The following is a 24,743-nucleotide window of genomic DNA, read 5'->3' as shown; positions in this document are numbered from 1 at the left end:
TTTCAAGGCGGTATTGACAGTATCATCATATTCCTAGACAGTACAGGATATACTGTATCACAATCCCCAATATCGTCTTTGGAGCTTCTACTTTTACTGCTTGTGAATTCCAACACCTCTTATTCTGGCCACATGCTATTAAAAGATTGAATTAATCATTCCATCTTGTTCACAGTGCAGATGGAGAGATAGAGATGGGCAACGAATACATTGGGAAAGTCAATTCTTCAAATATTCCCTTACTATATTAGATTCCAGGAATGGGATTTGGGGGAGTGAAGAAAAAATGTTGGTAAGATCATTAAGAGCAGTTTAAACTGCATCTTCTCTCTTCACAAAGACAGAGAATGTAATTTCCATACTGCAATCAAGCTCAAGAGCATTCAGCTGAAGGTCACATTCAGATCTGCCTCTTCCAGCCAACAAAATGCTCTGCTGCCACTCAAACAGTCCCCTTTGCTTCCTGTGGCTTCAGCGTGACAGTATTTCCATCAGGTGTAAATAAGTAAGCAGAAACCGCAAGTTGGTATACGAAACTTAAAAGGTAATTGAAAGTTTTTGGAGTAGTTCACTTCAGAAAACTGTGCAATCACTTGTGAACTGAAGTGCTTGTTATCATATACAAAGCTTTGGTAATTAGAATCAGGAAGAGAGGTACAAGGTGATTAGAGATTATTGGGAAAAATCTAGTTAACAGGAAACATAGCACATAAACCAATCAGTACTAAAAGTTTCCCTGAGATACCTGCAATTAATTAAAATACAAAATGTTAAAAAGGACATTTCCATGTTATTAAAATTTTTTGAAGCGACTAATGATCAGAAGTCATTACAGCGTCCACATTAATGTGAGATTAACCTCAGATGCTACTGGCTTAATAAAAACATGCAAAATAGTCTCAGCATCCCTTCCTCTCCCTCTCTTCCCAAATTCCACATCATTCAAACCAGCCTCTGGTTAGCACATTTATTTCTTCAGCTTGCCTGCGCCTGGTGAAGAATCTGGACAGTTGCAAAAGCTGTGCACAGGTTATCACTCATATAGGTGCCCATCTACCTCTGAGTATATGACCCAAAGCAGTGGCCCAAGGAAGTGGCTCCATGTTGACAGCATGTCAACAAGGCAGACACTCACAGGGCTGCACAGCCCTAGAAGGTGCTGCCCTGTGCGGGGTGGTGCCTGAGCTTCATACCCCAGCTGCACAGGGCTCTGGGCTGCTTAACCCTCCACTGCCACATGCCACCTCTCAGGGACACCAACCAGCAAAAACTGATGATGGAATATAATTCTGTGGGGTTTTTTAGTTCATATTTTTTTAAAGATAGGAGCTGCACTGAAGCCCCCTGAGCCTCTGGACAGAGCTGGATTTTGTACACAGAATCACTTAAAAATCAGTTCTAACTTGGAATGAGAAAGTACAAAGGGCATGTACATGTTTTGTCTTCAAGACAGATACAACATTTGTTTTCCAAATATGGAATTTTATTAATTTTTCTCTTCTTGGATAACAGGAGCAGGTCAGGGGTTTCAGAGTATGAATGTGTGACTACAGAAAGGTCTTGACTGTACTATATATAATTTCCTAATTTTCTCACGACAGTTCTTTCTTAGGAAAAGACTGATTTCTTTTCAAGCTCCTCTTTCTTAGCATATGCTGAAGTGATCTCATACTCAAAGATTTTCTTTCAATTTTCATCTTTCTGGTTCCTCATAAAATTTGCACCAAAGTTTTCACAGGAAAGTAACTGCTTTGCAATAGAGACAGGTAATTGTTTTAAAAGATTTTTTTTAAATTAGCTGTTTTTATTCTTCAGGTAAAAACTTATTTTTTAATGAAATTTTATAGGCCATTAATCTAATGCAGATTCATGAGACTCAGGAAATTGGTTAACTTAAAAGAGCAGCTACTGTTCATGCTCTATAATTGCTCTTCATCAGAATTGTCAAAGATTTTTAATATGCAGTTACCACACAAATTAAAAGCTCTTATAGTATGTCTCCATTTAAGAGGCCATCATTCCACAGTGTCATTAATATTAATGACCATTAATATTTCAATTAGAGAGCATCACACACTCCTCTGAAGAAATGCACAACTACTCACAAAAAAAGTCCCACTATTGATAATGCTCCAGGAGTATGACACAAACATCCTATTTTCATTCCTACATTTGATTATCTTCTATTAATAGCTTGCGAAAATTATAAGAGATTAGCTCCATTCATAGAGAAACATGCATCTTTGTTGACCAACACCTTCCAAACATCCTGCTTCTAAAAAGGGTGGTGACAGCTGCAGGGACTACACTGCCCTTCTGCACAGCCATGTTAGGACTTCACTCTTCTACCAGGTATTCAAATGGGCTGATAAACCATAGTGCACCCTGTCAGTCCTTCTCAGGACATCAGCCAGAACTATCAGCACTTTTCAGGCATCAGCGCTAGCACAGACAGGCTTCACACCTGCTTTTTGTTCCACCTGACCAGATGATTTAGCCCAAATATCATGGCTCTGCAACAGCCAATTTGATGTGAAATATTCTTTCAAGGCACGACTCCCTTCTCTTCTTTGAGGAAAAAAACAACAACAAAAAAACTCCCAAAACTTTGTTTATTATAACAGACCTTATAGTCTCATTTTCATCATGCCAAGCTGATAATTAACTTCTAGGAAAGCTGATATACCTGGAGCCACCTCTCAAAGGATGGACCTTGCTGAGTCAGGGAACCAGTGACAGGACCAGAGGAAATGGCCTCATGTTGTGCCAGGGGAGGTCAAGATTAGATATTAGGAACAATTTCTTGGTGGAAATGGTGGTCAGGCATTAGAATAGGATGCCCAGAAAAGTGGTGGAATCACCATTCCTGGAAGTGTTCAAAAAACATGTGGCTGTGGCACTTGGGAACATGGTTTAGGGGTGAACATGGTGGTGCTGAGTTAATGGTTGGACTTGATGATCTCAGAGGTCCTTTCCAATCTAAATAAATCTATGATTCTAAGTCCACAGACAGCCATTGACTATACACAGCACTTTTATTACACCTCATTTTAAACAGCAAAAAGTTATACTTATGTTTAATTTTTGCTGGATGCTAAATAATTTAAATCATTTGAATGAAGATTTCTTTTTGAAAAGCATAAAGGAATTTATTAAATATATCAAGGGGAGGAAATAAAAAGCTTGAGGAATAAAAGCCCAAGACCTTGCACTGGCTTGTTTGGCAGCTCTTTTCCCTTTCTAATATTTCTCTCTCTAGGGCTTTCTCCATGAATATACAAGGAATTTCAAACACATGCCTTACACTGTGCACTAACTTTTAGGTGATTTGAGGGACTCCAGCCTTACATCTCCATCAACACCCTGTAACACATGGTGTAAACTGCCAGCCCACTCACACTCTGTCCTCCAGTGGGGCTTTGCCATCAGTTACGACCTCTCTAAGAAAAAAATCTCGGTGATGCAGAAGGTAAAAGGTGCACAGCTTCTTGCAGGGAGAGAAAAGCGAGCCCCTCCCAACTCTGTAAGCTGCACCAGCAGCTACTGCAGCCCTTACATCAGCATTTCTTTTGTTATTGCATTTGAAGCTTTGCAACTTTCCATACAGAAAATCCAGCAGTGCTGAGGGTTACACCACCTTCATTTTGGCCATAGTACTACCTCCCTCCCAAGGTGCACTAGGACATCTAGCCACCGTGTCTGTGTTCTCATGCAGTATGTGACCAGCTCTGCTGTACTGGCACAAGCACACACTCTGCTCCAGATGCAGTTACCAGGATTCCCTGTTTTGCCTGGGGAAACAGAAAACATTCTTTTACTGAATAAACTGTCCAGTGAGTGCTGCCCTGCTAATCTATGTGGTACCTTTGCAGGGGAGTGCTTTGCCCAGCGTGGCAGTACACCAGCACAGCCAGCCCCACACAGGTTTACCCTGGAGAAAACAAGTGGTCAAGCTAAAAAACAGTAGTTGCAGTTGAACCCGAGGTAGATGGGAGTGCTGTCAATACAAAGAGGGACATCTAGAAAATTCACCAGGATCATACCACCTACACTCCTGTGATGGCAGTGATGTTTCTCTGGGGAGCACAGGCACTTTGCCAGACCTCTGTTTACCCAGCCCTTTTGCTATTGCGCACATCAGGGACTGGGCAGGAAGAAGAGGTCCCAGTATCTCACCCTCTAAACTGGGATCAGCCAAGCCAGAGGAGCACGCTGCAAAGCCATTTTGATACAGACCCCGATGCACTTGCAAGGAAGAGATCATGTCTGCAGAGAGGCTACCAGCAGAACAGCCACACCAGCCACACACTGCCCACTGAGCCACCATGCTGGCTCCCAGCCTCAGTCCCTGTCGCCACAGCCCTCATGCCAGCTGTCAGACTGCACTTGTAAAGATGACTTTGTCCTTTACAGCCAAGAGTGGCAGCTTGGAAGAATCTGAACCGAAAAACAATGGACCTCATTGCTAAATTACATTCATTTTCTGTATACATATGTGGGTATGTATATGGTTTTTTTCTTCTTTTAAGGAACAATATTAATACTCGAATAATTGGATTAGAAGATTGGGGAAAAAAAATCATGGCTTTCACTTGTGTCTCACTAGAATACTTTATGAATAGTAATAATGGGTAAGCATTGAGAAAAAAATTAAATCACTCTAAAAATGGAGGTGAAAGAGATGGATACAAGATATGCTTAACAGCAAAAATCCCAATAAAGGTCATTACATTAGTGCATAAACAAGTAAGCTGATATGCCACTGCAGAATAACCCTAACAGGGCCATACTCAAGCCGAAATCCAGGCCTCAATGTAGCCCACCTATTTTATCGTTTTACACCCTCTTCCTTGTATCTTCAAATATCTCTTTCCTCCTCGGAGTGCTGGATGATTACAAATAATGACTTTAACAGATTGATTGCAAAAAAGAACCCATGAGAAACAACAGGAAGAAGACATGTCTACAACCAAGTGCAGAGAACTCTACTAGGGCCTACTAGGCACTGCTAATGGCAGCATCTGCAGCTCTCAAAACTTGCTTCTGACTCAAATTAGTTGCTCTTTAAATATCTGTATCATATAATTAGGAAGTACAGCATCATCGAGAGAACATTTCTTGACCTTTTTCCTACTAATTTTCAGCAGACTATTTAATGTTAAAATCATACACCATGCAATGCAGCGACTTCAGTTAGGAATGCACGAGTAAGACCGGCATATAGATGGTGGTATTAATTAGCATGAAAGCACTCCAGTAGGCATATTAGATGATATCTGTATTCAACTGGATGACTTTATTCATTAGCAAGATGTTATTTTGGAAAAATATGTCCAAGAAGTCCTTGTATATCAGCTGTAAGAAGCATTTCATAGCACAAATGTTCCATTTCCAGTTATAGAGGTTATACCCAACTGCCAGAACACCAGCATTTACTGCTCTGTAGGCACTCTGTTCACTGGGACACATTCAGTAAAAAAATTATAAGGTCATCTCTTCACTGCGTCAGTCCTGGTTTGCAGAAAATGTAGTGCCAGTAATGCTTTGTTTGCTAAGTCCTTTCATTCTGCATAATAAGTAGACTGTTGCAGCCTTTATAAGCCATTTGCAATGGTACCACTGAACTTTTTTTAAAGAATGAGGTCTGATGCCAACTCATCAGTAATTTCCTCAGCCGGGACAGGTTGACGTTTGTAAAATACTGTTACACAGAACTACCTGTTTCTGTTTTAAAAATAACCTTTCTAGAACAGAGAATAACTTCTGGGTTGGCTTTGTAAAGAACACAGCCTATGGGCCCTAATATCAGCTATTTTGGTACACATGTCTAACACAGAGCATCACCCCCTCCTGCTGCAGCACACCACACCTGGGCAGCTGGAGGTGGCAATCAAACCCTTGCCTGCAGCATAGCAGGTTAAAAACTTAATCTCAAACTCATTGAACACTCATAATGCTCATTAACTTCAGTTCCTGGTTTGTACACCTGAAAAACCCAGTGTGAGATGCAAAGTCAGGAGGTGACCGAGCTTTGCTTTCCTTTGGTGTGACCTCGTTTTCTCATTCTGGTGAAGCTCATGTCACAGAGGGTAACTCAGTGCAGAGCTTATCGAGGTGACTATTTCCTCATAGAGTTGAAAGGGTGTTTAGTTACATCAACCATATTACTAGTGTGTCAACAAGGAAAATAAAATGTTTTAACTGTCCCCTCAAGATCCTCCTTCAGAAACAAGTTCAGTGCATTTTTTTAGGTCCAACTTTCCTTTTTTTATCCTCTGCAGGCTAATTTAAAATATTGAGCAATGTTAGCAATCATGGTTAGGCACTCCGTCAGATGGCAAAATGACCACATCCCAGAAAGCATACTCTGGCAGAAAACAGGTACACTACAAAAAGCAAAAGTATATCAGAGCCAAGCACTCTTACTCAGCTTTACACAACTGAGACACTGATTTGGATAGGATGGGGGATGTAGTTTTCTTGCCCAATGAATTTTCTGTGAAGTATCAAGCGCCTCCTAGCAGAGCACAGATACAGGGAAGAGAAAACAAATGTTATCGTTTTATTACAAAACTATTTCACTTTCTTTCTTCTTAAAAGCAATCCTGATATGAAGCACTGCTTTTCATGGTTATTTGCTTTAGGAACTGTAGCTGTCAAACATTTTTTTCCTCGCTGTCAATATGCCCATTTGAACCTTGCTATATTCTACCACATCTGCAGCTTTAATGCAGTAATTGAAATCACTCTGTCTGTAATGACATCTGTAATTTAGAAACTTAAGGAGGGGAAGCTTAAAACTGGCAAGCAACAGTTTCTGAAAACACCAAGAGGGGACTGCATGGGTACATTTTTACTCCATAACTGCGCAAATCTTGAACCTTGCCCTGTCTGTAAGGCAAGGCACATAATCTTAGTGACACTGTTATCAAAATATTTCCTAATAATGCATTTGTTCAAAGTATTAAAAACTTTAACATGACTGAACTGAATCAAGAATTACACGTCAGGACACACAGAACTTCAACACTACTCCAGCACTGCATGAGGGAGCCCCAGGTGAAGCATTTGTGGTGGGGCAGTATCTGCATGGTCTAAGCAAACTGATATCTTACTTATGTACTACAAAAACATCTCTAAAAATAACATGGGGTCCATGGATTCTTCCTCCTGCCTTCTGGCCTTGCAAAACATTACAAGGCTGCTTCAGCACTCACATATAAACCAAACAAGACTTCAGTTTGTGCAACTTGTCCCACACAGGCAGCCTCATAGTAGAGTCCGCACCAGGTCCTGTGTGACTCAAGACCCTCATCCATCCAACTGCCCTGTCAGTAAAGCTCTTATATTCCTTAACTGAGTTTCTACAACCTCCAGCACCTTCAGCTGACGTATGGCTGAGTGGAATTTGGTTAAACAACTCTTTTTATGATGTAAAGGAACAATTACATTTTCTAGCTCATTTTCTTGAGTTGCAGCATCTCGTCACTAGCAAGAGACGAGGTTAATGCTAACAGAGTTTGCTCTATGACCTAAACAAGCAGATCTTACTCCAAACAGCCCCAAAACCACAGGACACTGAGTGACTGCAGAAGCTATTTGCACAACCAGCTAATGCTCGGAGTTAAGTATCACACTTACTGGCATAGTGCTGAACTTGAAAGCAAAGACCACATATCCTTTGCAAAGATACCATCTGCCCATCTTTAGACCCAAATGCCCTACTTGCACAAACACAATCCATCATCTGGCTCTGAAATTCATCAATGCTTCAGCTGTATGAGCACAAAGCAAACACCCAACCTTCCACCTATAATACTCGACACCCACTTGCCTTCTTTCCTTTTTTCTACATTAACAAGGGAGAACAAGTTCCTGTTTATCAAAGAAGGAAGGACCAAGCAATAGAAATGCTCATTCACATCTGCTGAAACTGTTGATTTTATGCTTATTGCGACTAAATCATCTAAACTGAAACATCCTCACAAGCAGAATAATGACAAAATAAAAGAAGGCTTTTTCTTCTCCTGTACACTCACTGGAATACCACAGGTCCATTTCCATCTTGCTATGATGCAGATTATGGCAGAAAATGAGACACTTACATTTAAGCCTTTTACTCAGAATTTCACCTAAAAATTTCACCTATTTACACTTCACATTCTCCCATATTTTGGTAGAATGCAGTTGCAATTGCCTCCTTCAACAACAGAACAATTTACTTTCAGCTTATGAGTTGTGGGGGGAAATACTCCTCTTACTTTTGAAGCCCACCTATATTTGGGAGGTCAAGTCTTAAAATAACTCATTTTAGACAGAATGATTCTACGGATACTAACCTTTGAAGCATAACAGAAGAGAAAATGGATATATGGAAACCAAAAAGTTGTGGTTTGCATTTTAAAAAGCATCACATACACAGCCCACCTCAAAATACCACTATTTAAAGATATTTAAAGAGACATACTTGTGATGCCAGCATTTCTAGTGGTTCTGAAGGCAGAGCATGCAAAATGGATCGCTTTTAGAGATTAAGTCCCTAAATATATATTTGGACAGCTAACTTAAGGAGTTAGTGCAGAGGGTCTGCAGGCTCCTTTTTAGGCCATGATTTGTATTGTTTTAATCTTAGCCTAAAAATAAATATAAAATGAATGAATCATTTTGTAGTCTAAGTGTTTGCAAACTTATCACTTGGCAGTGTCACCTTCTTCGCAATCTTCTTCTCAGGGCGGCCGACCAGCCCAGGGAAGTAGTAACGTCAGGGGAAAAGCCCTGGCCCATCCCCTTCCTTCAGGCATGTGCAAACCAGAAGGCAGCCCCAGCAACACAAAAACACAGGGAAAACACTCTGGAGGAATCTGTTTTTCTCTCTGCAGAGCACAGCAACTTTCCTAAACAGCCTAGAGAAAGGGCAGAAGTGCAAGCCAAGAGACCAACTCTGCAGACTGAGCTGATCGCCTCGCTGCAGGAAGAGCTGTCTCTGGGTAAAAGAAGAATTTTATCTTCTATCAGCTCTAATATGCATTGCCAAAAAAAGTCTCAAAAAGCATATGCCATGGTCTTAACAACTGACAAATACTGTCATATATTATCTCTGAATTTATATCTCCAAAAAGAACTGTGAAATCTTTGTGAACACTGATGAAGGGGAGGTGGGGTGGCATGGGCAGGGCATGAACAACGTGGTTAATCTGCTTGAAAGACTACAGCAGAACTAGTTCATGGGAGTGCTTTAAGTTCACTTGGGCATTGCATCATACTTCCAGAGACATCATGCACAAGGCTGTGCTTTTCTCACTTCATTTCTCTGACCAGGCATGCAGAAATCTCCTAGCAGCAATGCCAGTCCTGCATTCACACCACCACGGGGTAAACTTCAGATCATCCTAACCCACTGCTCATGCAAACCACTCAGCAAATCATGTACAGCACAAGTACACTTCTGACTTTCACCATGGCTTCAAAGCAGGCAGGTCACATTCTCCTGTTCTTAAACTTTGAATCCAAGAGCCACACAACAAATAACACAGCAAAGACCAGCACCAATGTACTTACTCCCTGCCCAGGAAATAAAGTGGGGCTTAGAATTAGGGACTAGAAGAGATACATGCTGCACATGGAAGGCTCCACTCATCCCCAAAACTGGCTTTCTCACCACAGCATTCACTCCCTTGGAACCTACCAGATTTATGATCAGTGGCAATTGCATGTGCATGTTTATCTGTGGCAGATGAATGTGTCAAAGTACCATTCAGAAAAAGCCCCCTAAACCCAGGCTCACACATGCTAGAGGACAGGTCACAGTAAGAGCTGCATCTCCCTTCTTCTCCAATGTCTTGTTGCTGTAAACTCCTCACTGGCCATTTGGGAGTGCAGGGTTTTGAAGATAACAGAGCTCATTGACAGCAGCATGGAAGCACCAAAAGGTGTTTTACAGAGTTCTAAAATGTCAGATTACAGGAAGGTTAGTAATTTAGAATTTTTAAGTGCTATCAGTATTTCAGACAGGAATTGGAGGGTCCTGGTAAAATTTCAGTATTTTCCCTAGATGGACCCACTTCTTATCTGTTCCCGTCAATAAAACAATTGCATTTTTCACATCTGTTGTTAAATTCCATCTGTTCATATAAGTTCTGCTGTGTGCTTAAGAAACTATGATTTGGTGTCAAACAACTGAGTGCATCCCAGAGCACAAACTCACAGCAAACTGCACTACCACCCATAAATCAGAACTATGCATTGTTTGCAAAACACTTTATTTTTCTCTCTGACACACACATCAGAAAGCCATGTCTGAGAAGATGAAGATTCACACACACATCACAAGGTTATGTTTGAAAAGATGAAGGTTTCCCTTGGAGAACAGCATTTATGACATGGGATGGGATGCTTCTGGCATGAGCTTTCCTGATGCTGACTTGACATATTCCTTGTTATGATTGCAAATTCCTATCACTGTAAACATCACTGATGACTCACGAAAAAAAAAGCACACAAAAAAAGCAAAAAGAAAAAAAGGGAGAATGAAACCCTTTCAATAGCAGTGTCCATAAAGACAGAGTGATAAACTGAGACATAAGATGTCTTAAATTTAAAAGCAAGGCAGTATCCATTGGAGAAATAAAAGACAAATTTCTCATTCCTAGCTGCAAGTATTTGGGGACAATGAATAGACATAAAATTGTATGTAATGAAAGAAATCGCCTTTTTAAAAATAACCTTATTCTACTACTGCTTATTCTATGCTATTGGTCATTATGCTTTTGACTCTGAGGATAGTTTCCTCACTGTGCTGAGCTCAATTCCCCAGCATTTTCCCCTTACATAGGCAATTTTAGTCCAACTGAGCAGTGTGTCCAAGTGTACATCACTGTGAAGAGAGGAATCACTGGCTCTGCCTTTTCACACCATGGCACAGGTGCTGTAGCCTCAGTGGACTGCAATAAGAACCTAGTTTAAACTAATTTTAAACTGAGTTTATTCACTCTCAAAGAACAGTCTCTCTGTAAGAGAAGAAACACTGGGGAGCTGGGCTTCTCCTCCCTGCTGTTCCCACCCGGCACTCTGCCCACACAGGGCCAGGGAGAGGAGACAGGACAGAGGATTTGGAAAACTCAAGTCACTGGAAATAAGTAATAAGTGTGATGCAAGGAAACCAGCACAGTGTGCAGCAGGTAACAGTCTTCTCAACATCTCTGAAAAAAACATACATCTGATCAGCATTTCAAAGCACTGCGGATGGCAGCATCACTTCTGTGAACACTAACCTTTTCTTTTGGCAGCAAGGGAAATCTATAATACCACTCAGTTTGAAAATGTCAATATAAATGCTCAAAAATCTTAATATTTTAGCATTTCAGAGTTCAAAGGGACTGTTATTTGGAAATAGTTGCTCCAACAGCCTCTGAGTTTTTAAAAATATATAAATCAAATTTTATTACTAGTTTTCAAAACACAAGGTAAACCAAAAGACAGTGGTTTATTTTTTATTTTTTCCAGGTTTTTTTAATACTAAAGTCAATTCTCTTGTGGCATTTTAACCCAACTGCAAGGGCACTGAAAATGACTGAAAAAGCAGTAAAAATCTATTTAATTGATTTTTATCATTCGATTTAAAGGAAACGTTTTTGTATGTAAAATGACAGCAGTATAAACAGCAACTGCAGGGATGTTTTGAAATTCTAGTTTAAACATTATCAAGTCATTAGACATGCTTCACTGGCATGCTTTTCATGCAGATATAAAATTATGTTGTATCTTTAAGTTCTCTCTAGTGCACCAAATAATATTACTAAAAAAGTAAAGTCAATTTCGGTAATTTCCCTGCATCCACTAAAAATAAAAAATGTCTTGAATTTAGCAGAATATTAATTTGGAGGAGATACAATAAGACAGACCATACTCTTGTCCTAGAAAAAAAGGAAAAAAAAAAAAAAAGCCACAAAACTTTTGTGACCAGGAGACTCCTCTCTTGGAGACCAGGAGACTCCTCTCAGCAGAGTCAAAAAGACAGCCTAGACTACATAGCACTGCACCACCAGAACTGGGATCACCAGACCTTCAGAAAGACATCATCCTCTGAGAAGAACACTCGGAAATGGAGACCATTGAAAGGAGAAGGGTGTGCAAAGACTAAAATGCAATTTTTCCAGCATAAAGCTTCCTTTACCCAGTTGTCATGGAATATGTAAAACACACTACTTCTGTGCTTGTACCCCTACACTTCCCTTCTTTCAGAAAAGATGTTCCCAGGCAGCCCTTTCTTTTTAAACTGTCACACAAAAAGGACAAAATCAAGAACTGCATGTCACTTTTAAGTTTTCAGAAGGCCTATAAAATATTACAAATAACCAATTTGTGCTTCTTTTGCTTTTAATATTCCTGCCTGTATAAAAAATGTTCCTGTAAAGCTAATTGGACACCAGGACATCGATTAAAGAAAACCCTTCAAAATTATGTAACACACTGCTGCAATAGAAACTTGAAATAATACACCCTTTCCATAAATAATACAGACCTTTATTGCCTTCATTTAAACCAAAGCATCTCAGACACAGTTTGCTGGAAAAATTCACCTTTTCAACTTCTTTGATTCAGGCTTTTCTTTTTTTCTTCCCATAATCCTTGATGGCAGAGAGAGGTGAAATGTGTGCAAAGATTGGTCAGACAGACAAAACTCCCTTTAGTTATGCTGCTATCCCAAGAAACCTCACTTAGGCCCAATGAATTTTAATCCTGAATTCGCAATACTTAGTTGGTGACAAAAGGCAATTCATCTTCTTTTGACATAAAGTATGTACTTTGAGAGCCTGTTCAAAAATTCACTTTTCCAGCATGAAAGCACTCAAAAGCTGAAGCTTGTTCCTCTATTGCCCCTCCAAAAGATGTCTCTGCTGTACCAAAGAGAAAAGGAAACATTAGGCTGTGGATTTAAAGTAGCTGTCAAGAAACACAAACATAAAGCTGACTTAATAGGGTAGTTTGGAAATGTGTTCTGGGCCCACCCTTGGCAGTAACACGGGGGTTTAACTCAAGTTGTAGCAATATTTCAATTTTGGTTCTCCACCCAAGTAAACAACAGAAAATTATGTTGATAAATGAAAAACACCACACATATTTAAGCGAGAGAAACCATCTAAACTTCCAACATTTTTCATCCTCATTTTTTTTAATCCAAAAGATTTGTACAGCATTTTCAAAAAATAACTTACAAGATCAAAAAGAAAATAAATGCATAGCTTCAAATCCTTAGAATATAACTTTCCCCTGTAGCGGTAGAGTTCAAAGTCATAAAGTGCTGCAGATATGAACACACATCAGACAAATAATCTAGTAACTAACTTATTTTTCTCATTTATTTAACAATATTCCAGGCTTAGAACATTAAATAAAAATCTCACAGACAATGGGTAGGACTAACAATGGTTTTGCTCTTTTTTTTTTCTTTTTCTTCTCCTTTTTTTAAAAGAATGCTGAGACACATCAATTGAACTGACTACAATTTTATTTTGGATACCAAAAAATAAAAAGAAGCTGGAAGGAAGAGAGTAGTGCATTGCACTGATCTCAGTAAAACTGCTTGTAAGCATCACTGTATACATTTAGCCCTAGGAGGACGAAGATGGAAACTATGTTGCCAAGAGAGGTAGGCCAAGTGCGGACCAGGGGAGTGGTGTTCTGGGGTCTGCCTTGGCTGTGAGGGCATGGCTTTGCATTATGCTCACGTAAGGAAGGATCCACACACCTCGCACTAGCATTTGCGCAGCAACTCGAGGGCTAGCAGTGGTGGTAGCAGTGGAGGTGGAGCAAGCAACAGCAGCTGGTTCTCAATGGACATAAAAACCAAGAGGTCTTCCTGGCAGGCTGCTAGGGTGTCACAGGAGCTTAGGTATCTCACTCCCTTCTGTAATTTGATTTTGCTGCCCTCACAGATAGGCCTACGTACCTGTGGGAGTTTAAGCCAAGCCTGCGTTTTGCACCTTGGGCAATCACATACACCTCTTCAGTGGATGTGGAGAGTAGCAATATTCAACAGGATGCACAGTGCGGGTACTTTGTACAAGTGCAAATCAGTTTTCAGCCACACCACCTGCTAAATGCACTTTTCCTGGGCTTAAACATGCCATGTAGTTTGCTATTACTTACTTCACTGTTCCTTCACTCTAACCTCTGCTCTTCCTCCCCACCCACCTGCCCATTCCCAGCACCTAAAAAGAACACAGAGGCCTCAAGCTTCCAAGAACTATTAAACCTAAACATAAATAGTTTGGCAACATATTCAATTCCATTGCTATTCTCATTTTTGTACATTCCTGCTGCCTGTGCCCTTTTTACAACCAAATGTCCATGGGTGCCACCATGATTAAAAAATACTTAACTTTCTTCCTCCAGAACAGTAACAGTCAGTCTTCAACAGACCTCTCTCCAGAAAGATTGTGCTCAACGTAGTTGTAGACTGAGGTGAGGAAAGGCGAGACACTAGTAACAGAAATAAAACCCCAAGCAAACCTTGACTGTAAGTGGAAAATGCCAGGAGTCCTCCACTGCACCTCAGAGAAAAAAAGACTACTCTGTATCTAGCGTAAACTCTAATTTTGTTTATGACCTGCAGTATTTCATAAGAGATGTGGGGTTTCAGGTTGGTTTCCTTTCTTTTTTCTTGTTTGCCAAGTTCCCAAAAGGTCTTAAAACCCTGATGCTTAGAGACACAAAGGGAGCAATTACAATACACAGCTAATCAGAAACAGCACTCAAACATTAGACTGGATGGGACTAAAGTCCACTCTACAAACTGAATCAAAAAGACAGGAGAAAAAAAAAGTTTTTAAGTGCTAACAGAGTAAGAAACAATTTTAAGGACGCACTAAATACATGTGAGGAAACAGAGGGGTCCCCTTCTTTTAAATATATTTACATAATATTAAAGCTTTTTATTTTGCTTTTCTTGCCAACAAAATTTTCTAGCTACCTGGGCAAAGTTCCCATTAAATTAAGAGGTTAACGATTTTCTAACATAGACAAACTGTTAGACCCATGGTCTGTAGATGTCTCCCTGCCCTCTCCTTCCCTTCTTCCCTCCCTCTGTTGCCTGATGCCTTGCCTGCTTCGCACCACGTGGATCAGCCACAGCATCTGCAGGAGGCACAGGTAACACAACGCTGCCTCGACCCCACACTTCGTTACCACCTCGTAAAAGCAAAAGAGACTACAATCAGGGCTTGCTTAGACACAAAACAAAACAAACAAAAACCCCCACAGTTTTGCCATTTAGCTGCTGTTGTTAAATGGTAAAACTGAACTAATGTGGACACATCGATACCAGTTTAGAAGTGTTTATAACATTTACACCACACTGGAAAGGAAAATAAATTATCCCACTATAAATGCATCTACACTACAGCCTATGCCAGCACAGTATCAATTAAAATAATAATAGATCAGTCCCCTAATCAACAGAATTATACCAGCTGAACTTTTGTAGCATAGACCAGGCCTAAGACATGAGGTAGTGAAAAATCAGGCTCAAGATGTTTTTTCATTCCATAGCATCAATATACTCTAAAAATATTCACTGCTCAGATTTATAGATTTTAAAAATGTTTAAAATCCAAACTTTTAAAGCTAGCATCCTGAGTTACACAGGATTTACAAATGGAGGCATAAATCTTAAAAACTCCCTTGCTCAAGGACCTAATTCAGGAAAATATTTTTATGATAGAAAGCAAATAAGCATGTGTTTGTCTCCCACTGAAGCAAGTGGAAAGGAAGCACATGGGTAAGTGCTTTCTGAAATCTGGGCCACAGTCAGAAATCATGGTCTTTGCAGAATTTATTTCCTCACTCATTTCAGTGCTGTTTAATCACAAGTCATTCATGTTTTAAGACAGCAGGAAAAACACAGACAATGGAAGCTAAATCAAGTTTGTTACAACTGTTCAATATTTACAGCATCATAGCATAAAACAGAAGTATTTTTGGTAATTTAAGACAAATATTTTTTTCTTTGTTATTAAATGTACCGCTGCAGTCCTGTTAAACAAACCCACTGTCTCGAATATTAAAGAAATTGTTGTTTATGTTTACCGAGTCATTTAAATTAAAAATCTGTTCCTGTTCCAAACCCCACTCTCCTTCATCTTCATCCTCTGGTTCTGCCTCGGACCCATTCCGACTGTTTTCGTACAAAAAGATCTGCTCATCCACATGAGCCGGGGCTAACCGGTTTCTCTTTGCACTCACAACATTAGCAGAAGAACCAAAAAGGCGTTCAGGGAAGACCCTTGTGGCCAGAATACACCAGTATTTTTGAAGAACCTTTGGTAAAACTGGAAACAGCGCTAGTCTGTCAGACCACCACTTCAGTGGGTCTTCATTCAAACCGAGGACCTTTTGTGACTTGAAGTTGCTCAACTCCTCAACGATTTGAGCGTGCCACTCCTCCTGGTCTTCGACGCCTCCTGTCTGGCAGAAGATCTCTGCAAGCATGTTGTTGATGACACTGGTAGGAGGAGGAGTGGAAGAGATGATGATTTTTTTCATAGGAGGTTCTTCTGTAACAGTGAAGAATTTCTCTTCAGTCCTAAAGCTATTTTCTTTTACTTTCTCCAGCAGGCTTTTTGCTTCTTCCACCACTCTGTTTTCCACCTGCTGCTTCTCAAAGGCTGAAAGAAAAGGCAGTTTTTTGTAGCGAGGATCCAAGAAAGTTGCAACATTGAGAAACATATCTATCTCAGGTGTGTGCTGGTAGGTGGTTGACAACTCTTTAGCAATCACCTCCTTTGCCATGCTGATTTCTTTCAAATCATTCTCTTTGATGTTCAGGGTAGTATTCAGAAGCATGTGGAGAAGTGGCTTCACCATACTTATTGTTGGGTACTTTGAAGCAGACATCATCTCCGCAACCTGCTTAAAAGGCTGCAGCAGCTCCACCAGCCCTTCGATTGTATTCCACTCACTGGATTCCAGCATGAGGTGGTGGTTGTTGCTGTCCTCCACGAGAACAGCCGCAATGACAAACTGCTGCTCCTTGAGGCGCTGCAGCATAGCGAGAGTGCTTCCCCACCAGGAAACACGGTCGCTTACCAGCATGCAGTGGAGAATATTCTGCTGCTTCTGCTTCTCGCTCAGCATGTACATTGCAACCGTGGACTGCTGAAAATACTCCACCAGTTTTCGGCACCTGGCAAGAAGATTGCAAAGTTTGGGGAGCTGAAAAGCTTGTTGTATTCCTGTGTTAAAAGTGTGCCCCAAACAAGGCATCTGTACGGGAATATCTAGGAGAGAGCAAGCTTTCACAATGTCTTTACTGTAATCTGTTGTAGCACCAAAGACTTTTGTATTGATCCCCCACTCAATGAACGTTTCATAAAGGACTCGTGTAATAGTCTCTGCAGTATTATCCTCTGGCACTTCAAACGTTTTTAAACACCGCGAGTTCACAGCCAGGCAGTTGGCAGCACTGCTGCTGAGAAAGTGAACCGCAACCGTTACGTATGACCTGTTCTGGTTTTCGCTCCTCCACATGTCTGTGGATATGCCACACCACAGAACCTCAGTGAGTTCTTTCAGCACAATTTCTCTAATAGCACTGTACTTTTCAGGAATAGCTTTTGTACAGAAGTACTTCCGGCTCGGAAGTTCATACCTGGGGTCTGCTGTTCTCAAGAGGGCCTTGAAGGTGGGTTCATCAACAATGGAGGCTGGATACATGCCCTCGCAAATTAAGCTGATGACTGCAGATGTCAGTTCCTGATGTTTTTTGTTTTCGTAGTTCTGATAGGTCTTCATGATGAGGCTATCTTGAACAACCTGCTGTGATGACTCTGGCTTGATCTTTGAAAATGCTGTGGCAAAGGCTTCCCTCATTTGCTCAGTGTTACTTTTCACAAATTCACAGAATTCGTCAGGGTGATTTTTCTCAAGGTGGTAGGAAAGGTTGGACGTGTTTCCTGAATAGGCAATTTGTGCCATGCAAATACGGCAGTAGATCTTCTTCCACTGTAATATGCATCCTTCTGCATTGGTATCAAACCCAAAGTACTTCCACACTTTACTCTTTGCTCTTGGGTGAGCCACTAACTTTAGGTCTGATGGGGAACCTTCTAAACTTTTATTCTCCATTGCTTCTCGGCCACCGTCCCACCTTTTGATCCTTCACTCATTAATGAGTACCTGATAAAGGCAGCAAGATAAAGATACAATGAGAAAGCACAAGTTTGATCACACTCAACTATGTGAAATCAGTGTTTCTGTGAATGTATCAAGAAACCTACCTTACTAATTACATTTGCAAATTTCAAGATGAGATTTGCAGGAAGTGTGACCTACAAGAAGCCCAACAGAATGTCAAAAATTAAAAAGGGTTTTAATACATCACATTCTGTGAAACTGAGCTAGAAGATCTGCATAAATCTTGTTTCTGGAATGACATAATTCTGGGTAGAGAAAGTGTAACCACCACCACAGAGTTGATACATTACTGTCACACAAACTGGTCATCTGCTATAGCATCTTCCTGCCTCTTTAGTTAGACCAACATCCTCTTGCCTAAAAATTACTGAACTTTGCTGTTAACATTTAGTTCAATTGAAACTTGATACTGAAGGAGCAAAAGTTTTCTTGTTTATTTTGAAAGAAGTTTTGCTTGTTCCAGCTTTTACTTTAAAAAAAAAATTAAATCTGTGATGCAAATTATAGCATTAATCTGCTTCTCTGAAATGTAAAAATGTTTTCTGACTGAAATAAAAGGAAAAGGAGCTTGAACCTACATGCAGATCAACAATATATGCCTGATACCTTTCCCGTCCCTTCTCTTTCTGAAATCAAAGCCATCTCCTGAACTACTAGTTCACAATCATGGTTCCTGGAATAACAGAGCATTATAATTACAGGAAAAGCAGACAGAGATGCACTAATAAATGTTTTTACCCACATCAGCTGGAAAATAATTTTGCTGTATTTTCTTCAAAAGGCTAGAGAAGTCAGGAGGGGGTGACACTCTAGAGATGAGTATAGTGATAGGGCAAGACTTGGCAATCTATACCTCAATATCTGCACAGGAAAATGCTTCTTGTGCAAACAGTCACATGCAAGTACATGAGGCCTACAGTGTCTCTGTGCACAGGGCCAGCAGCTGGAACTGGTTTCACTACACCAAAAAGCCAAGTCACAGCACAGCATGACTGTACCCTGACGCTTCTCTATTTCTTCCACACCACCGTGACAGCAACAAGATCTTTGCCAGGGCCTTGGCCAGGACTGGGAAGGAGAAGGAAGCTATCAGTTAAACATGGATACAACCTCCTCCACAAAAATCCAGGGGAAGAGAACAGGAGAGGAATATCAGGAGCACTGGTCTGAAAGCAATGGCATTGCTCCTTCCCTGCTCCTCAGGAGCCGTACCTCCACCCAAGCCCAGAAATCCTCAGGTGGTAAGACTGGCTGGTTGGGGCAGGAAGAAACAATCTGACTTTTTCATGTTGCTGCAAGGGAATATAAATAAAAATAGATGTATTTGTGCAAGCTTCTCTGTTGATGAACATTCTCTAGAAAAGACACTTTTCTCTCGGAACTATAGCTGGTATTTAGAAACATTTTCTGAATGTCTTGAGTGAAAAACCACAGACAGGTTAACCAAGACTAAACATATTTATCTACACAAAGTTGCTGGTTTAGAAGCAGAATGAGAGATGCAGGGCAAGCATTTTATTGGATTTGTTCTGAAGATTTACTTCTGGGTGTAGACATTTTGAGGGAGGGGCAATATTCTGTCTACTAGAGTGCCTTCTACTGTGATTCATTCAGTGCCTTTAAGTTGCCAGGATAAACTATTGATTCAACATTGTAATGCTGCCTAATTCCAAAGACGTGCATATCAACAGCACCAAGGTATGCAATCCCACAAAAAGTGATGATTTTGAAAGACAAAGTGGTGCAATGTGTAATGATGTAACCCTGCCACAGCATCGGATTGTGCATTGACAAGACATATCAATATATATTGTCATTGCTTTTAGATCCCTCCATTTCAACCCATGATAGGGTGTCTCAACGAAACATAGAGACTCATGGCATTTCACTAAACCTTACAGTTTCCTCTGCAGTTATCTGGCAATTCCTGAAAGCAAGGAGGAAGGCACTGTAATAAAAAGTTGATGTGTCTTTAATATCTAAACTTAGTATGACACACCTTGGATCATAAAAAGCTCATCACAGACTGATAAAGTAGAAGTTATTTTAGAGTATGGGACTGTTACAGACTCACCCTACCCTTCACTCTTATGTATGTTACAGTTTTGCCATTGTTTTAAGATGTATCTGGCACTTGGTGACAGTGGCACAGAGGAGCATTGCCACAGCTAAGGATATGCCAGCATAACACAGTCTTTATTGTAATGCTGTAAGCCACACTTCAGCTGTCATAATAGCTCAAATATAAACTGCTAATCATCCCTGCCTCTCCTAGAGTGTTACACAGTAAAACTGGCATTATGAACACAAACCAAAAACACCACACCTCTCACCTTTCTAAAAAGAAGAGGTAAACCTTTCCTTTTTCAGTGAAAGTGTTCCCAGCCTAGTCTTGGCAAGAACAGCAGCAGCTTCAACTCTGTGGCAAGCTGAAGACACCAGTACCTGGTTGAATGAAATCCACTGGGAATGAAGCATCTCGCTGCCTTTGGGAAGCGCCTCAGCTTGTTACAAGGACAACTGATGGAAATGCTCTCTTTTAGTTTGCTGAACTTTCCATGGTAAAACGATATAGTCCCACTATCGTTTGCTGAAAAACCTTGTGCACACAGAAGCCTTCAAGCTACAAACCTGCCTCTTCCTTTCTCCCTTGATTCCCACCCACATGAAACAGAGCACACCTTCGGAGAAGCTGCTGTTTCCCTCACTTCCTCCATGCAGCTGGCTAACACCACCAGCCAGTACTGGGGCTGAGGTTTCTAAGAGCCTGCAGAGAGGATCCTCTGTTGGCTTTGCAGCACAGTCATCTGCCACAGGAGGAAGAGGGGGAAGAGTCCAGACTTCCTAGCCCTAGCACCTCATCCCTGTTGTCCCTGGGGCAGGCTGTGCTGCCTCCTCACACTTCTCAGACCCCTCTCATTCTCCTAACACAAATCCATGACTTCCCTCTCCAGGTCACGCCTTGAGCCAAAATACTGAAACACGACCGACAACTCATGTCTCAGAGGGCATCACTATGCTACCCTTGCACCAGGCAGGGCTCAGTTTCCCCAGTGTTGAAGAAAATTGGTTCAAAACCCATACGAGAGTCACTTGGATTGTGAAACCAAGCACAGGGATGTGAGGAAACATGGGGTATGCAGCCACCCTGCAACCTTAGCTCTGCCCCCTTGTGCATGCACAGGGATGGCACCCTGTCTACCTACACCACAGGTATCGCTGTCCACAACCCTTGCCTCAGTCAGTACAGACAACACACAGTTTCCTCACTTCTGAAACTAGCTTAATAACTCTCTCAGGTGTGTGCATGGGGGAGAGGGTTTAAGTTGCTAGATGTAACTTTATTTTTGCTTGCCATTAATCTGTCCTACCTGGTCACTTTTCTACCCACCTCTGGATGATTTACAACCTTGAACGCACACAGCTTTGATCAGGAAGTGCTTGATCTCTCATTGTGGTTTACTCATATAACGTAAAAGCCTTCAATACATGAATCAAAATTAAAAGATGCATGTTCCCAAATCAATATTTCACGATTAACTGTAAAGAAACTGGTTTGAATGACACTGAGTAACTAGAAACTGGGGCAAATAAAAAATACATATGAAATTTCAATCACTTTTATGAAGAACAGGAGTCACCTTTAAGGTCTTCTGAACTTCATCTGTATTACTATCTTCTTCAGAGTCAGGTTTCTACACATCGCAGGTACAAAATTTAACCAAAAAGACTTCAAAACTACTATAAAACATTTAGCATGTAGGCTTTCCCTACCAAATTTCAATGAATTATGTACAGTAGAAGAAAATGCAGGAGAAAGATGCCAAATAAACTCCTTGAGAAGCTTTTAAAATAAGAAAAAGGAATATTTTTATTATATGAATGATTTTTGTTATCAGTAGCATGACTTTCAGTGATCACATTTCCACTAGTAATATCCTGGTGCCACAATTAATATTAATTTATCTTTTATCAATCCACTGATTAGATTTGTGTTTTTAAAAAGTTGTTTATATCAATGACTTTAGTCATGCAGGGCTTTTTTTTCCCCTACAATTAATTAAGATTAAGCACTGTAAAAGAAGGCAAAGCAGTAATTTCTAATGAAACTATTAATCATTTAAACCATTGAACACTAACAGAGTTTACACTATATATTGGCAGTTATACCATTTATGCACTTACTACTTGCAAAAATGTTTTAAAGTCAGTTTAACCTAAGTTGCCCTTCGTTTCTGCACTTTCCTGCACGCTGATTTTAGTTAGCGAAAACAATCGCTGACTGCACCCTGATTATCGTCCCAGCTCTGTATTCCTTTCCCTGAGCTTCATGATCAGAATTTCAGGTCAACTGAATAGTGAATATTACTGTCTTTTCAGTTTGCAACTAACGACAATTACCAAGTTTTTGCACTGAATCTAGATTTCAGAGTTTAAAATGTCCTCTCTCTCCAAAAAGCTGTCTTGAATCCCATCTATAAAAATCAGATAAACTGCAGTAAGATATGACAGAACAGATAATCACTTTTAAAAGCCATGTGAAAGCACATGTGCCAAGAGCATGCAACACTTAAGTTAGGGTCAAGAAAAAATAAAATGAAACTAATTTCGTTTACTTGAATGAAAATCCAAGAGCACTTCTTCTCGGCAAAGGTAAGAAAGCAAGCTTTTCTTGGAAAATTCAGAGGCAGAAGGGCTGCACTAACACCAGACCCCTTCACTCACCCACAGAGCTCAAGGATAAACCACCAGGCATCCCTCTGTTTTAAACCTCCACAGGAGAGCTGCACCACTGCTGTACAAAGAGTGGAAACTCCAATGAGGAAACTGTGGCCACGGGAGTCGGGATCAGAGGCATGTTTGGCTCTGCTGCCCCATCCTGTCCTTCCCAGTCCTTCTTTGCCTCTCCAGGCTCTCCCCAGTAAGGCACCCTGACAATAAAATGCCTGTTCTTGTAAGAATAGATGTAGAAAATATATAGAAAATGTTAAACATAACACACCTTTCTAGAGTACAGTCTCAAAAAGTTACTTGGCGTTTTCTTACAGCAACTGTAGTTTACTGATCCAAGCTTGTTCTAACAACACTTTTCCTTTTTGTTGCACTGTCACCGCTACTTTGAAGTTATTACAGAAACAAGGTTAATTTGGGTAAAAAGGTTCCAGTTGACAAGCTGATTCACTTTTTTAAGCAGTGGGTGGACACATCGAGTTGGAGAAAGGCAGCAAGTAACTGCCAAGAGGGAACTGCATGCGAACAACTAGCTGAGGAGGAAACCACTTGTCCTTGGAAAAAGACACCCGGAGTTAGGGCTCAAAGAAAACTTTTCACATCTGTCAAATCTTCCCTGGTCCTACTCAGGGAAATGACGTTTCCCAGGTTGGATCTTCACTGTCTTCCTCCGGCATTTCCAAATTCAACACTTTTTTTTAATAGTAGCTAAGAGCAGACTGCAACAAAACACTCGGGTCACATTTTCGTCATGCCGTTTCTCTGTGGTTCAAAAAAAGATTTGGAAAGTGTTACACACCCTAGGCACAATACCCAGCTTTGCTCTGCCAAGAAACACTAACACTAGAAAAATGCTCAGATGACTTCAAACTGTATGCACATCTGTCTTTTCTGTCACCAGGGTCCTCTCATTTGTTTGGGGGTTTTATTGCTGTCTTCTAAGAAAGGGAATCCCAGCAGAAGAATCAAGAATGAACAAAAAGCAGACAAAACGCTACCCACATGTGATGAAATGGACAAATATACTCTTACTTTGTGGTGTGCTATCTCCTCCCCAGTAATTCAGATACTCTCTATACCAATTTCCTCATCTGCCTCAACTCCTCACTGAAACACTAGGCCCTTTCAATACTACTTTTTTTACTGTTCCTCTGGTTAAAACTATTGACAGGGCCACAAAGGTTCACTGGCTGCTAAGCAGAGGAAGTTAAAGGCATAGACTTGCATGCAGTTGTACGCTGCCTCTGATGATAACCTATGCATCCATCCGGACTCATAGTTTGCTGTAAGTTTATAAACTCAGAAGCATTTTAAAGTCTTCAAGAGTAATGAGAGGAAGAAGGAAATTGAGACCGCTGTTTTTTCTAGCAAACTCAAAAGTTTGCTCTAGTCAGCATTAAACATGCTGTTGATCCAAATCGGAAAAGTGCACAAACCTAACTTCTCAAACAAACGACTAACCTGGAGCCCTTTACTAAAAACTACAAGTGTCACACACTTGTCAGCTTAAAGGCTGTCAGCGAGTGACAGCCGGTATCAAAGCTTTTGGAGCGCGGGTTCGTTCCCCTCCTGGAGCGGCCGGGACGGGAAGCCGGAGCCGGCGGTCCTAGCTGCCCCGGCGGGGCGGGGGCACAGCGGGCGGCGGCGGCGGCAGGAGCTGCCCGCCGCTACCCGCCTTCCGAGCACCTACCTGGGCAGAGGGAGGGAGGGAGCGCCCGCGCGGCTCTAAGTCGAGGTCTGACGCGACACCGTCAGAGAGCCAAAGAGAGGAAGAGGAGAAGCGGGGACCCCCGGGCGCAGAGCCCCCGCGCCGCCTCCCG

At 41.0% G+C, this 24,743-nt stretch overlaps 2 protein-coding genes across 9 annotated transcripts in view; both read right to left on the bottom strand.

Moving 5' to 3' along the window:
- The window catches only part of DHRSX (dehydrogenase/reductase X-linked), a 208,749-nt gene that overhangs the window by 141,338 nt on the left and 42,668 nt on the right, over window positions 1-24,743 (bottom strand). The window contains exon 1 of one of the 3 annotated variants that reach the window (XM_027674779.1): window positions 4,033-4,366. The exons of the other annotated variants lie outside the window; for them this stretch is intronic. Within the exon in view, the coding sequence (XP_027530580.1) occupies window positions 4,033-4,327 (295 nt within the window). The 5' untranslated portion in view covers window positions 4,328-4,366. Of the gene's footprint in view, window positions 1-4,032; window positions 4,367-24,743 lie in introns of those variants that run through there. 3 annotated transcript variants of the gene reach the window in all.
- ZBED1 (zinc finger BED-type containing 1) overlaps window positions 12,504-24,743 on the bottom strand; it is a 51,157-nt gene continuing 38,917 nt past the window's right edge. For 2 of the 6 annotated variants that reach the window (XM_027674777.1, XM_027674775.1), the window contains exon 2: window positions 12,504-18,174. In XM_027674777.1, the coding sequence (XP_027530578.1) occupies window positions 16,036-18,123 (2,088 nt within the window). In that variant the 5' untranslated portion in view covers window positions 18,124-18,174 and the 3' untranslated portion in view covers window positions 12,504-16,035. Of the gene's footprint in view, window positions 18,175-18,275; window positions 18,794-23,194; window positions 23,686-24,613; window positions 24,730-24,743 lie in introns of those variants that run through there. The other 4 variants (XM_027674773.1, XM_027674776.1, XM_027674778.1 and 1 more) reach the window with 4 other exon arrangements.

This window comes from Neopelma chrysocephalum, unplaced genomic scaffold (assembly GCF_003984885.1).
Source record: "Neopelma chrysocephalum unplaced genomic scaffold, ASM398488v2 Primary Assembly neopelma1_25, whole genome shotgun sequence".
Lineage (NCBI taxonomy): Eukaryota > Metazoa > Chordata > Aves > Passeriformes > Pipridae > Neopelma > Neopelma chrysocephalum.
This window is presented reverse-complemented; position numbering and strand designations above follow the sequence as displayed.